Genomic DNA, 13,074 nt, shown 5'->3' with positions numbered 1-13,074 from the left:
GAACTTGTTTTGTTTTTGTCTTTATACCCCCAGAATAGCATGTGATATATATAATTGTGTATAAACTATATACGATAGGTGTTTAATAGATGCTCTTTCCCTTGTTAAGTGAATTTAGGATTTGTCTTCTAAGGAAAAAGTAAAAAATGGGTTCCATCTCTCACTTAATATGGGTCATTTAATCTCTCCACACCTCAATTTCCGTATATAAAAAACAAGGGAATTAGATTAAAATATTTCTGAATCCTAGCTCTAGATCTATGATTCTTGTTCGTAAAAATACCTAAAATATGTTGCTCCTTTATTTTTGTAATAACACACAAATATGTTCTTTCTTAGTGTATTCCTGTGCCAGATATTAACAAACCTCAATCAACCCATGCCTTTGCAATGACGTGTATTTGGATACATCTAAATAGAAAGGCCCAAAATGACAACTCCAAACTACAGATTCCTATACCCCACTCCCTAAAACTTCACCATGAGTAAGTCAATAACTTCATGTTGTTGCTGATTTTTTAATTATATAGAAATTAGTGAAATTTGGGAGATAATGTTGAAACTGATTCTATTTGCGATAGCTAAAGTTGAAAGGCTGGCTAATCTCTATAGCAGAGAACTGTAAAGAATTAATTGTTATTTGAGGTTTTTATGCCTTGGGGCGCACTGGCCTGGGGCTCCGCAAACCCACTGGTTGTAGCGATGCCAGGGCTCTGGCACCTCACTCATCACCACTCACCACTCGCCACTTGCCTACGCCTACGTGGGCCTGGCAAATTTATAATGATTGGAAGCCTAGTGAAGGCAGTCATGTGACTGTCAGAGCGGCCATCCCATTGGCTGGGGCTGTGTGGGATGTTTCTAGGTTTGGGGGAAGAGAATTGGGCATTCTAGGAGGAAGCTGGGACAGGAGTTCTGCTGCATATTTTCAGCTGATTCCTGGGCGGTGGTATTTTTTCAGGTATTATAATTTCCCTTTCCCCATTTTATTTCCTTTCCCTTGATCCTACTGATCTTGTTTGTGTTTTTTTTTTTTTAAGTTCATCTTTGTTAAAATAAATCTTGTTCTGTTTTGAGGGAGGCTGCTGGTCTCCTTCCTTGCCCCAATATTGCGGCGAGCCTCTTAGCTAGCACTCCCAAATTAAAAATTAGTCCCCACAGAACTAACACCTTTAATTGGAATGATAGTAATGTTTGGATCTTCCAAATTAATCATTAATAGCCTCATTAAAATTATTAATATTCACAAATAATGAAAATATTCCATACATATTACCTTTTTAATAACAAGGTTTAAATAGCATTTTCTTATAATGATATCTATAGTTAAGGAAGAATGTTTCTTAAGATTACAAATAATAAATTGACATATAATTTATGAATTTGCAAGTTCCATTCTGTTCCTTTCTGATGCTAGTCTTCATACACTATGCACATACCCCTTGAGTCATTTAGCCACTATGCGGCTGTTACTGGTAACATATCTTTTTAAAAACATGTATATATGGAGTATGTTCTCTGTATGTTCAGAACTAGCATATTTGGTATTATTTCACGATCAGATTCCCATTGTCCCTGTTTTTTGAGATTCATGAGAAATTGTGTAATAATGAAAGGTTCTGGTTAGAATCTACCTAGATGATATATGTGTTGCTATTGTGTATTTTGGGACAAGACAACATAGCACCTTCAGGACCTAAGGTTTTATCTCTTTTTACAAGATTAAAGTGAAAGATTGAAAAAATTTTTTTTAAATTGTATTACAACTATTTTCCTATTTAATTTAATATTCATAGGTTCTTGCAACAAAGTCTTCGAAATAAAAATTTACAGATGAATGACTATAAGATAGCCTTGTTGTGTAACGCATACTCTACAAATTCAGAATGTTTCACGTTACCTATGGGAGTTCTAGTAGAGACTATTTATGGCAATGGAAATATGAGAATCTCCCTCCCTGGAATTAATTGCATGGCATCAGGATCTATCACACCCTTACCAATGAACCTATTGGATTCCCTTACAGTGCATGCCAAAATGAGGTATGTTCTTTCATTATTTTGGGGTCTTATTTTTTTTAAGTTTTTGTCTCTGCACATGTGTGCACACACTCTCTCTCTCTCTCTCTCTCTCTCTCTCTCTCTCTCTCTCTCTCTCTCTCTCTCACACACACACACACACACACACACACACACTCTTTCTCTCTCTCTATCTCTCTCACAGCTTTATTTTTCATACTGCTACCCTACATTCCAAACTACTACAAGCCATTCCTGAATCTCATTTTACTCTCCACTGGTCACAACTTGTTTTTACATACACCATCATTCTTGCCTGCAATAGACTCCTTGCACATTTTTACCTATTGAAATTCTTCCCTTTCTTCAAATCTCAGCTAAGAGATCAGCTTCATGTAGCCTAACTTGATTCTTTTCTTCCCTGCCTCTCCCCCACCCCACCCCCCCAAATACACCCAAAGCAAGCCTGTCTTATACCTTGTGTTAACCTCCCTTAGGTACTTATTACAGTCTAGCTTATATTTGTGTACATGTCTTGAATGCTTTCCTCTGCTTCTTATTTGTAAGCCCTTTAAAGACAGGAACTTTTTTCTTATTTGTATCAGCAATGAACATAGTACTTTGGTTAGAATTTTTTACATACATAATTTAATACATATTATAGAACTGAATTCTCAGAGGATACAAGCAGTGTCTTCATAGACTAACAATAGAAACTTGCCATATTTAGTGATTCTGTTAGTTTGTTGAAGCACAGTTACTGGCATGTGCTTAACACTTAGTAAATGATTAATGATTATTAGATTGGATTATTAGATTGACAACTATTTAGGATAAAGATTATACTTACATGCAGAATATGAGCAGTTTAGCTCACTCAAATACTGCTAAGTAATAGCTTACGGAATTGATTCAGATTTTTATTTCAAAATGATATAGCAGTGGTATAATGGAAGGAATGCCAGAGTTGGAGGTAAAAGACATGGTTTTAAATCCTACCTTTGCAACTTATTAGCTGAATGATTATATATGAATCATTTAACCTCTTTGAACCTCAGGTATTTTTCCATCTATAAGATGGGGATAATAATGTGGATTTATTGTGAGGAAAGTGCTTTGTAAACTTTATTTAAATTTTTATTTATAAATTGAGCTACTAATGTCAGTCATACCTAAAGTTTGAACTTTCTTTTTCCTCTCTCTTACCTTTACCACAGCCTGATTCATAGTATTGCTACCAGGGTAATAAAACTGGCACATGCAAAATCCAGCGTGGCATTGGCCCCAGCCCTAGTGGAAACCTATAGTCGTTTACTGGTTTACATGGAAATAGAATCCTTGGGCATCAAAGGATTTATTAGTAAGAGCAAATTTTCTTTTAAAAAATATTTTATGTTTGTTTCCCAATTACATTTAAAAACAATTTTTAATATTCTTTTTTAAAAAAACTTTGAGTTCCTGAATTCTCTCCTTCCCCAACCCCCTCTCCTAAAATGGTAAGCAATTTGATATAGGTTTTATATCTATATAATATGTATATATAATATGTATATACAATGCAAAATATATATATATAATCTATGTCTTACATATACATGTGTCATGTTGTAAAGAAAACACAGACCTCCCTCACCCCGTCCAAAAAAAAAAAACCCACCATGAAAAAAAAATTAAGTGAAAAAGAGTTTGCTTCAGTTTGCATTCAGACTCTATCAGTTCTTTCTCTGGAAGCATATTTCATCATTAGTCCTTTGAAGTTGTTTTGGATCATTGTATTGCTGAGAATAGCTAAGTCATTCACAGTTGATCATCATATAGTATTGCTGTTACTGTGTACAATGTTCTCCTGGTTCTGTTCCACTTTGCATCAGTTCATGTAAATGTTTCCAGACCTTTCTGAAATCATCCTGCTTTTCATTTCTTCTAGCACAATGGTATTCCATTACAATTATATACCACAACTTGTTCAGCCATTCCCCAATTAATGGATATCCCCTCAATTTCTGCTACCCCCAAAAAGCTGCTATAAATATTTTTGTATAAATAGGTCCTTTTTCTTTTCTTTTTTAAAAAATCTCTTTGGTATTCAAGAATAGTAGTGGTTTTTGCTGGATCAGAGGGTATGCAGTTTTATAGCCCTTTGGATATAGTTGCAAATTACTCACCAGAATGGTTGGATCAGCTCACAGTTCCACCAGCAGTGTATTAGTGTTCCAATTTTCCCACCTCTCCAACATTTATCATTTTCTTTTTCTTTCATATTAGCCAATCTGATAGGTATAAGGTGGTACCTCAGAGTTGTTTCAATTTGCATTTCTCTGATCAGTAGTAATTTAGAGCATTTTTTCATATGACTATAGATAGCTTTGATTTCTTCATCTGAAAACTGCCTTTTGACTATTATCAATTGGGGAATGATTCAGTTCTCTATATATTTGAAAAATTAGGCCTTTTTCAGGGATACTTACAACAAAAATTGTTTTCCAGCTTTCTGATTTCCATCTTGGTTGCATTGGTTTCATTTGTGCAAAAACTTTAACTCAATATAATCGAAATTATTCATTTTATATCTTGTAATGCTCTCTATCTCTTGTTTAGTCCTATTTTCTTCCCTTATCCATAGATCTGATAGGCAAACTATACTCCCCCTAATTTTCTTATGGTATCACACTTTATGTCTACATCATGTGCCCGTTTTGACTTTATATTGGTGTGTAGTATAAGATATTGGTCTACAACTCATTTCTACCAAACTACTTTCCATTTTTCCCTAGCATTTTTTTGTCAGATAGTGAGTTCTTGTACCAAAAGCTTGGGTCTTTGGGTTTATCAAACACCAGATTACTACTATAGCATTTACTATTTTGTGTTATGTACCTATCTATTCCACTGATCCATCCACTTCTTATCTAGTACTACATTGTTTTGATGATTACCACTTTATAATACAGTTTGAGATCTGGGATGGCTAGGCCACCCTCCTTATTTGTTTTCATTAATTCCCTTGATATTACTGATCTTTTGTTCTTCCAGATGAATTTTAGATGAATCTAATTGGTATGGCATTGAATAAGTCAGTTTAGGTGGAATTGTCATTTTTATTATATTGGCTTGACCTACTCATGAGCAATTGCTATTTCTCCAATTCTTTAGATCTGCCTTTGTGTGAAAGATATTTTGTAATTGTGTTCATAGAGTTCCTGGGTTTGTCTCAGCAGATAGACCCACAAATATTTTATATTGTCTGCAGTTACTTTAGATGGAATTTCTCTTTCAATCTCTTACTGCTGGAGTTTGTTATATATAGAAATACTGATGATTTCTGTGGATTTATTTTATATCCTGCAACTTTGCTAAACTTGTTAATCATTTCAGTTAGTTTTTTAGGTGATTCTCTAAGTATACCCTCATAACATCTGCAAAGAGTGATAGTTTTGTTTCCCTATTGCCTATTTTAATTGCTTCAATTTCTTTTTCTTCTCTCAGTGCTATAGCTAACATTTCTAGTACAGTATTGAATAATAGTGGTGATAATAGGCATCTCTTCTTCACCCCTGATCTTATTGGGAAGGCTTCTAGTTTATCCCCATTTCAGATTATGCTTGCTACTGGTTTTAGATAGGTAATATGGATCATTTTAAGGAAAGCTTCATTTATTCTGATGTTCTCTGGTGTTTTGTTTTTTGTTTGTTTGTTTGGGGTTTTGTGGGGGGGTTTTGTTTGTTTGTTTTGGCGAAGCAGTTGGGGTTAAGTGACTTGCCCAGGGTCACACAGCTAGTAAGTGTCAAGTGTCTGAGGCTGGATTTGAACTCAAGTCCTCCTGAATCCAGGGCTGATGCTCTATCCGCTGTGCCACCTAGCTGCCCCTCTTTAATGTTTTGGGGCTTTGTTTTTGTTTTTGTTTTTTTTGCAGAGCAGTGAGGGCTAAGTGACTTGCCCAGGGTCACACAGCTAGTAAGTGTCAAGTGTCTGAGGCCGCATTTGAACTCAGGTCCTCCTGAATCCAGGGCTGGTGCTCTATCCACTGTGCCACCTAGCTGCCCCTCTCTCTAATGTTTTTAATAGTAATGGTGTTGTATTTTGTAAAGAGCTTTTTCTGCATCTGTTAAGATCAATTTTTCTTGTTTATATAGATAATCAAAACAATAAAATTAAGGAAGTAAATAACAGTGAAATCTCATTGAGATCCTTTTTTTTTTCCTTAAATCCTTCCAGAAAATAGGATGGTAGAGGTTTATTAGGGGAATGTAACATTTATTAGTTCATAAGGAGGATATCCTATACTGCAGCTTTACTTTTGATGCCTCACCATCCCATGGGATCACTCTGGGTTTTTAGAGGTCTGTGCCAGCAGAAAATAAACCCTCAAAAGTACTGCCACTCTGTGAGATGAGCAGAACCAGAAGAACATTGTACACAGTATCATCAACATTGAGTGTTGACCTACTGTGATGGACTATATTCTTCTCACCAATGCAATGGTACAGAAGAGTTCCAGGGAACTCATGATAGAAGAGGATCTCCAAATCCAAGGAAAAAAAAGAAAGAAAGAACTGTGGAGTATAGATGCTGATTGAACCATATTATTTCTTTTGTTTTGGGTGCTGTTGTTTTTTTTTTTTTCTATTTTGAGGTTTTGCATCACTGCTCTGATTTTTTTCTCTTGTAACAGGATTAATGCAGAAATAGGATTAATGTTATTATGTGTATATATATGTGTGTGTATATATCTATATCTATATGTATAGAGATATATAGACATAACCTATATCAGATTACCTGCTGTCTAGGGGAGGGGGGAGGGAGGGAGAAAAATCTGAAATTGTAAAGCTTGTATAAACAAAAGTTGAACTATCTTTACATGTAACGGAAAAAATAAAATACCTTATACATTAAAAAAAATAGTACTGCCACTCTGAAAAGGCTTTGACAATGCGGTTTAGGGATTGCTCTTGTTGGAGAACTAGTGTAGCTAAGTTTGGGTAGGTGCATCACCATAGTAGCTACAGAATTATTGCTCTTTTGGCCACAGCACCTTGCACAGATCATCTACTAAATTATGGAGATGGATTCAGTATGTTTTTGTTTTTTGTTTTTTTTAGTGAGGCAACTGGGGTTGCCCTGGGGTCACACAGGTAGTAAGTGTTAAGTGTCTAAGGCCGGATTTGAACTCAGGTACTCCTGACTCCAGGGCCGGTGCTCTATCCACTGCGCCACCTAGCTGCCCCAATCTGTTTTTATAGAAAGCTAATACATAGGTATTTATGTTTTTCATATTAAAATATACTATTAAGAATGACTGGGGTGGGGCAGTTAGGTGGCACAGTGGATAAAACACTGGCCTTGGATTCAGGAGGACCTGAGTTCAAATTTGGCCTCAGACACTTGACACTTACCAGGTGTGTGACCCTGGGCAAGTCACTTAACCCTCATTGCCCCACCCCCCCCAAAATGACTAGGAATATTGTGTTTGTAAGAAAAAACAAGTCATAATTGTCTAGAGGCCAATAGAATTGTTTCCTATTGCAAATTTCCTTCAAATTATTGTTTTGACCCTAAAATCTCATAAGAACCTGCTGAAGGAACTGAGGATATTTATCCTAGGGAAAAAGATTTGGGGAACAAGACAGCTGTCTTCAAAGATGAGACACTGTTTTGTGGGGGGAAAAAGACGAGACTTTCTTTGAGTTCCAGAGGGGAAAGCTAGCAACAATGTTAAGAAGTGGCAAAGAAGCAAATTTAAGTTTAATATCAGGGAAAACTTCCTAACTATTAGAGTTGTTTGATAATGGAATGGAGTGGGTCCCATCTCCTTGAAGATTTTCACATAGAACCTAGTTGAGCACTTCATAGGTATGTTGTGGTAGACGGATTTTGTTTCGGTTTGGTTTTAGTTATGGGCGCTATGCTCCACTGCAGCTCTGAACTTCTCTGATTCGATGATAAATGCTGATATAAACAAGAAAAAGTTAGATTTGGTGGGTTGGAAAATATATTAATGAAGTCAGATCATCCTTAGTCTTATAATATTAAAACTTGACATTATATGTTGAGCACTGACCTGAAGTCAGGAGACCTGGATTCAAATCCTGGTTGTGAAACTGGTTAGCTATGTTACTATGGACAAGGAGTTCTGTAAACTTTAAACTTCAATAAAAATATGAATGATTTTTATATATAACAAAACCTAATATATTCAAACTTGATTCATTAGATTTGTTTTCAAAGCTGAAATAATATTTATGTAAAGTATGTGAAAAGAGAGCTCACTGAGCAAGAGTGTAAATATGATTTTAAAGGGAGGTTATTTACCCTACTAAACAAACTTTTCCAGCTCAGAACATAACTCAAATAACAAGAGATTTTCAGTTTCGGTTAGTGCTAATTGAAGCAAAACTTCTTTTCCTCATGATCCATCTTAGGTACCACCTGCACCTCCTTGCTTTACTGTATTCTTGCTCCTGCTTTATTATTTGCAAAAATGCTTTACGTGTCCCTTATTTTTTAAGTTAATTTGATCCTTAGAACAATTCTATGAGATAGGTGCTCATATCTCATTTTACAAATGAGGAAACTATGGCTGAAAGCAGTTAATTGATTTATCCAGGACCACACAGCTAGTATCTGAGGAAGGATTTAGACTTAAGAATTCCTGACTCTTAAGTCCAGCTATATCCGTCAACTGTGCCACCTATGTGAAATAGTAATCTTTTCTTCATTACCTCTACTAATCTCAGTGCTTTTATAGCCTGATTTAGATTACTTTGTATACTTGAAAATTCTATAGCTTCATTTTAAAAAATGTTCTGTAATTCAGACTGATCTTCTAATTAATTGGGATTAGTAAGGTTTGCTGATATGTACTTGTAACCAAAAAGAATTCTCTAGTAACACAGGAAAACAAAATCACAAATATAATTTCCTTTTTGGAATATATTTGTATGATCTTGCTTTCCTTTACATATCTCATTATCTCCTTTCACAAGGTCAACTCTTGCCTACTGTTTTCAAGTCTCATGCTTGGGGAATTTTACACACACTCCTGGAGATGTTCAGCTACCGTATGCACCACATCCAGCCTCATTACCGAGTTCAACTACTGAGCCATCTTCACTCTCTGGCTGCTGTCTCCCAAACCAATCAAAACCAGCTCCATCTCTGGTAAGCCTTTGAAGTTGCCACTTTCTTTTATTCTAATGTGTTGGATGTTTTATTAGAGCTTTTGGTTCCAGTGTAAAATTCTTCCCTCCAGTTGTGTGTGTGTAAGTAATTTGTTTTTCTGTTCCTTCACATTAACATAAATTTCTTCTCTACTTTTTGAGAATTTGCCTTTCAATAAATAGCAAATGGGGATGGGGTAAATGTAAATTTCTTACTAGAGAAGTTGCTTTTCTTTCAATTAAATATTTTGCCTCTGAACTGGTAGTTAAAGCTTTTTATAATCCTTGTTTTCTACCTCAGCCATTTACAGCTGAAAAAACAAAATTTTTTTGTTTCAGGTAAGTTGCCAAGTATGGTTTTTATTGTACTCTTAGTGAAAACAGGTGTAGAAAAATGTATGCAGTTTTCAAAACAATGTATCCAAATGGAAAGAACTTTGCACTTCCGTGTCCTACAGACTTAGTAGATTTGACTGAAGTCAGCAAAATCAAGAAACATAAAATATGAACTTCTCAATTTGGGAAATGATAACATTATCCTTTTGTTAAGTACCTCCAAAGAAAAAATTTTAAGAGCTTTCAACTTTAGTTATTTTTTTGTTTACCTTATAAAACTATAGAATTGTATATACATTTTTTCCAAAATGTCATAACCTGGATAACTTTTCTTTTTTCCCCTTTCAGTGTTGAGAGCACTGCTTTGAGACTCATAACGGCACTTGGCAGCTCTGAAGTGCAACCACAGTTTACTCGTTTCCTTAGTGACCCCAAAACTGTGCTTTCAGCAGAGTCTGAAGAACTAAATCGGGCATTAATTTTGACCTTAGCCAGAGCAACTCACGTGACAGGTAATAATGAATTTTTCAAGAAAAAAATGCAAGTATATTAAAGATTACTTTGAATATACTGTATCATTGAAAGTACATCATCTACATTTGAAAATTACTATCATCTACATTTTAAAATCTTAACTACTAACCTGTTAGTTTCACAGTGTAAGTAAGGCATCAGGGTATTCTAACTTTGACCAATTTGTGTATCAGTTTTCAGACAGGTTAATAAGTTTTAGAGAAGTAAAGCATGCAGATTGAACATGGGACTCTAAAACATTTTGTTCAAATTAAATTATTCTCATTTGGTAACAGTCTTATTCTGGAAAACTATGCTCATTTACATTAGCTATGTGACTTCCTAACAAACTTTTCCTACAGACATAGAGCTTTTGCCCTTGACCGTTAGGAACTTTGAATGAATAAAACATGGTTTCCAGTCCATTGGAATACCTACCAGTTATTAAATCACTACTGCCATCAACTAAAAAGGGAAATTAAGATGAATCAAAATTGGAATATCTTTGTAAGACTTTTGAATAAATGCAATTGTAGCTGAAATTGGCACTTATAATTTAAGACTTGAGTTGATATTTTCTGAGTAGCTTTAGAAATCAAATTAGTATATAAGAATAAAATCATTCTCACTTCATTGACTCTGTTTATATTATTCTATTTCTATGCCTCCTCTATATCAAGAAAGTTCAGATTTATCTTAAACTAGGTACTGAGTTTAGTCACTGATGCATTCCTGTGTAAGTCTCACAGGAGTTATAGAATTGTTTTTGACATTCTGTTTTTAGACCCATAATCTGATATCTTTTATTCTTTATGAATGTAATAATATGAGTGAGTGAGCCTAAGTGTATCTGTTCCTTCTCTTTACTTAAATGATCACTATTCTATTTCAAACTCTCTGAACTATTATAGTAGCCTCCTAGTTGACCTACCTGCTTTCTCCTATCTAAACCATTTTCATCAAGCTATTAAAACTATTTTCCTAAGGCATGAATCTGAACATTTCTTTCTTCTTCTTAGTACCTATAAACAAGACTAAAAATTCTAGAATAACATACTAACTCCTCAGTCCATCATTTAAAGTCCTTCATAAACTGTCTACCACCTGCCCTTCCAAATATTTATTTCATGTCCTCTTTATTTCAGCAAAATTAGTAATTTCTTGAATTCAACATATTTTCTGTTCAAAAGCCGTCCCCTGTGTCTAACTTGTACTCTAACCCCCACCTCTTAAATCTTTAGCTTCTTCGAAGCCTCACAACTTTTCCCTATCCCTGCAGGGATTGAATAGTGTTTCTTACTTATCTGTATCCATATTATTCTACACCTTTGTATCCCTTACTCCCTCAATAGAGTATAAGCTCATTGAGGGGCAGGGAGGGACTATTTTATCTTTGTATCCCTAGCATCTTGTACAGTTCCTTAAGTACTTAATGACTGTCACATTTTACTTGAATAGAATTTTATAGCTGTCTGTTTGTTTAGATTTTTTTACAGGCTCTGATTCAATTCAGGGAACTTGGTGCAAGGATATACTTCAGACTATCATGAGCTTTACGCCTCACAACTGGGCTTCTCATACTCTTAGCTGCTTTCCAGCTCCTCTGCAGGTAATTCTATAATGGACTGTCACTGTGTGGAAAAGATAGTATTTTGCCATTTTATAATGTCATATATGGATAATTATTTTGTTATTGTTGTTAACTTTATTGAACAGGAAAGTAGCTTGATTTGCAAGCTATTTGAGGAGAGAGACTTTTATTTTTGTTTTTAGCATTGTGTTCTACATGCAATTAGTGCTTAGTAAATGCTTAAATTGAATTTTAAAATCCAGTCTTTTGCTACAGTGACTTGTTAGGGATAATTAAGTCATGTTTTTACATGCTCAAGGCTAAATATTTGTTTATCTATTTGACCATATTCCAGATTTTTTTTTTTTGGCCTAGGCCTGTGCTTTCATTGGTATAGGGAACATCCAATGAGGAAACTCCCTCTACCAATGCAGAATGGCACCTTCTTTGCAACATTATATAATCTTCAGTATTGTTGGGCCCTGAGAGGTTATGACTTGCCTATCCAGAGTCACATAACCAATTTATGTCAAAAGCTGTATTTGAATCTATATTTCCATGATATATTAAGACCAGCATTTCTTCACCACCCATGTGTTTCTGAAATAATAGCCTGTAGTTACAGGATTTTGTGGGGTCATTTTGTGAATATTTGTATAGTATTTGTCAAATAAGCCCTGTGTCATTTTCAGTGAAATATAAAGAGAAATTTGAGCTTGTATAGCTTCTTTTTTTTTTTCTTTTTTTTTTTTTTAGTGAGGCAATTGGGGTTAAGTGGCTTGCCCAGGGTCACACAGCTAGTAAGTGTTAAGTGTCTGAGGCCAGATTTGAACTCAGGTCCTCCTGACTCCAGGGCTGGTGCTCCCTCCACTGTGCCACCTAGCTGCCCCACTTGTATAGCTTCTTAAATCAAGGTCAATAGCTCTGGATAGTCAAATAAGAAAAACAAAAATGGGCTATGGAGAAATATTAATTGAATAGATCCTTAAAACATACCCTTAACTTAGAAAGTGAATGAGAATTGGAGTCACCCATTCCTGGGGAAAAAAAGCTTAATTAATTAATAAATCAATAATCAATTAATTAGCTGTCTAGTTTGTAAGGAGATATTGTAAGAACTACTATAAACAGCTCTTTTTTGCTGTCCTCTAGGACAGGGCTTATCAAAGAATATTACTTAATGTTTTGGGGAGAGAGGAGACAAAAAGTATCATTTAAAGAGCCTTAAAATTTAGGCATACCTAGACTAGAGAGTGGGAAAGTTAATCATTTAAATACTGTTTCAGCCCTGTGTGTGTGTGTGTGTGTGTGTGTGTGTGTGTTTGTGTTTAATCATTTTAGCCATGGGAGTGGGGGAAATAGGAGTCAATTTAAAACAAAAGAAACTGACTTTTAGGGAAAAAAGAATATTCATTATAGTAGCATTTAATATTTTTTTTAATTTTTTGGTGAGGCAATTGGGGTTAAGTGACTTGCC

At 35.0% G+C, this 13,074-nt stretch overlaps 1 protein-coding gene across 2 annotated transcripts in view; it reads left to right on the top strand.

The window, feature by feature from the left end:
* The window catches only part of MED23 (mediator complex subunit 23), a 58,519-nt gene that overhangs the window by 25,361 nt on the left and 20,084 nt on the right, over positions 1 to 13,074 (top strand). For both annotated transcript variants that reach the window (XM_044004272.1, XM_044004270.1), the window contains 6 exons: positions 340 to 485; positions 1,797 to 2,042; positions 3,236 to 3,378; positions 9,005 to 9,179; positions 9,863 to 10,026; positions 11,512 to 11,636. In XM_044004272.1, the coding sequence (XP_043860207.1) occupies positions 340 to 485; positions 1,797 to 2,042; positions 3,236 to 3,378; positions 9,005 to 9,179; positions 9,863 to 10,026; positions 11,512 to 11,636 (999 nt within the window). The remainder of the gene's footprint in view (positions 1 to 339; positions 486 to 1,796; positions 2,043 to 3,235; positions 3,379 to 9,004; positions 9,180 to 9,862; positions 10,027 to 11,511; positions 11,637 to 13,074) is intronic.

Source organism: Dromiciops gliroides, chromosome 4 (assembly GCF_019393635.1).
Source record: "Dromiciops gliroides isolate mDroGli1 chromosome 4, mDroGli1.pri, whole genome shotgun sequence".
Taxonomy (NCBI): domain Eukaryota; kingdom Metazoa; phylum Chordata; class Mammalia; order Microbiotheria; family Microbiotheriidae; genus Dromiciops; species Dromiciops gliroides.
The sequence above is the reverse complement of the archived record's forward strand: the minus strand, read 5'-3'. Positions and strand labels throughout refer to the sequence as shown.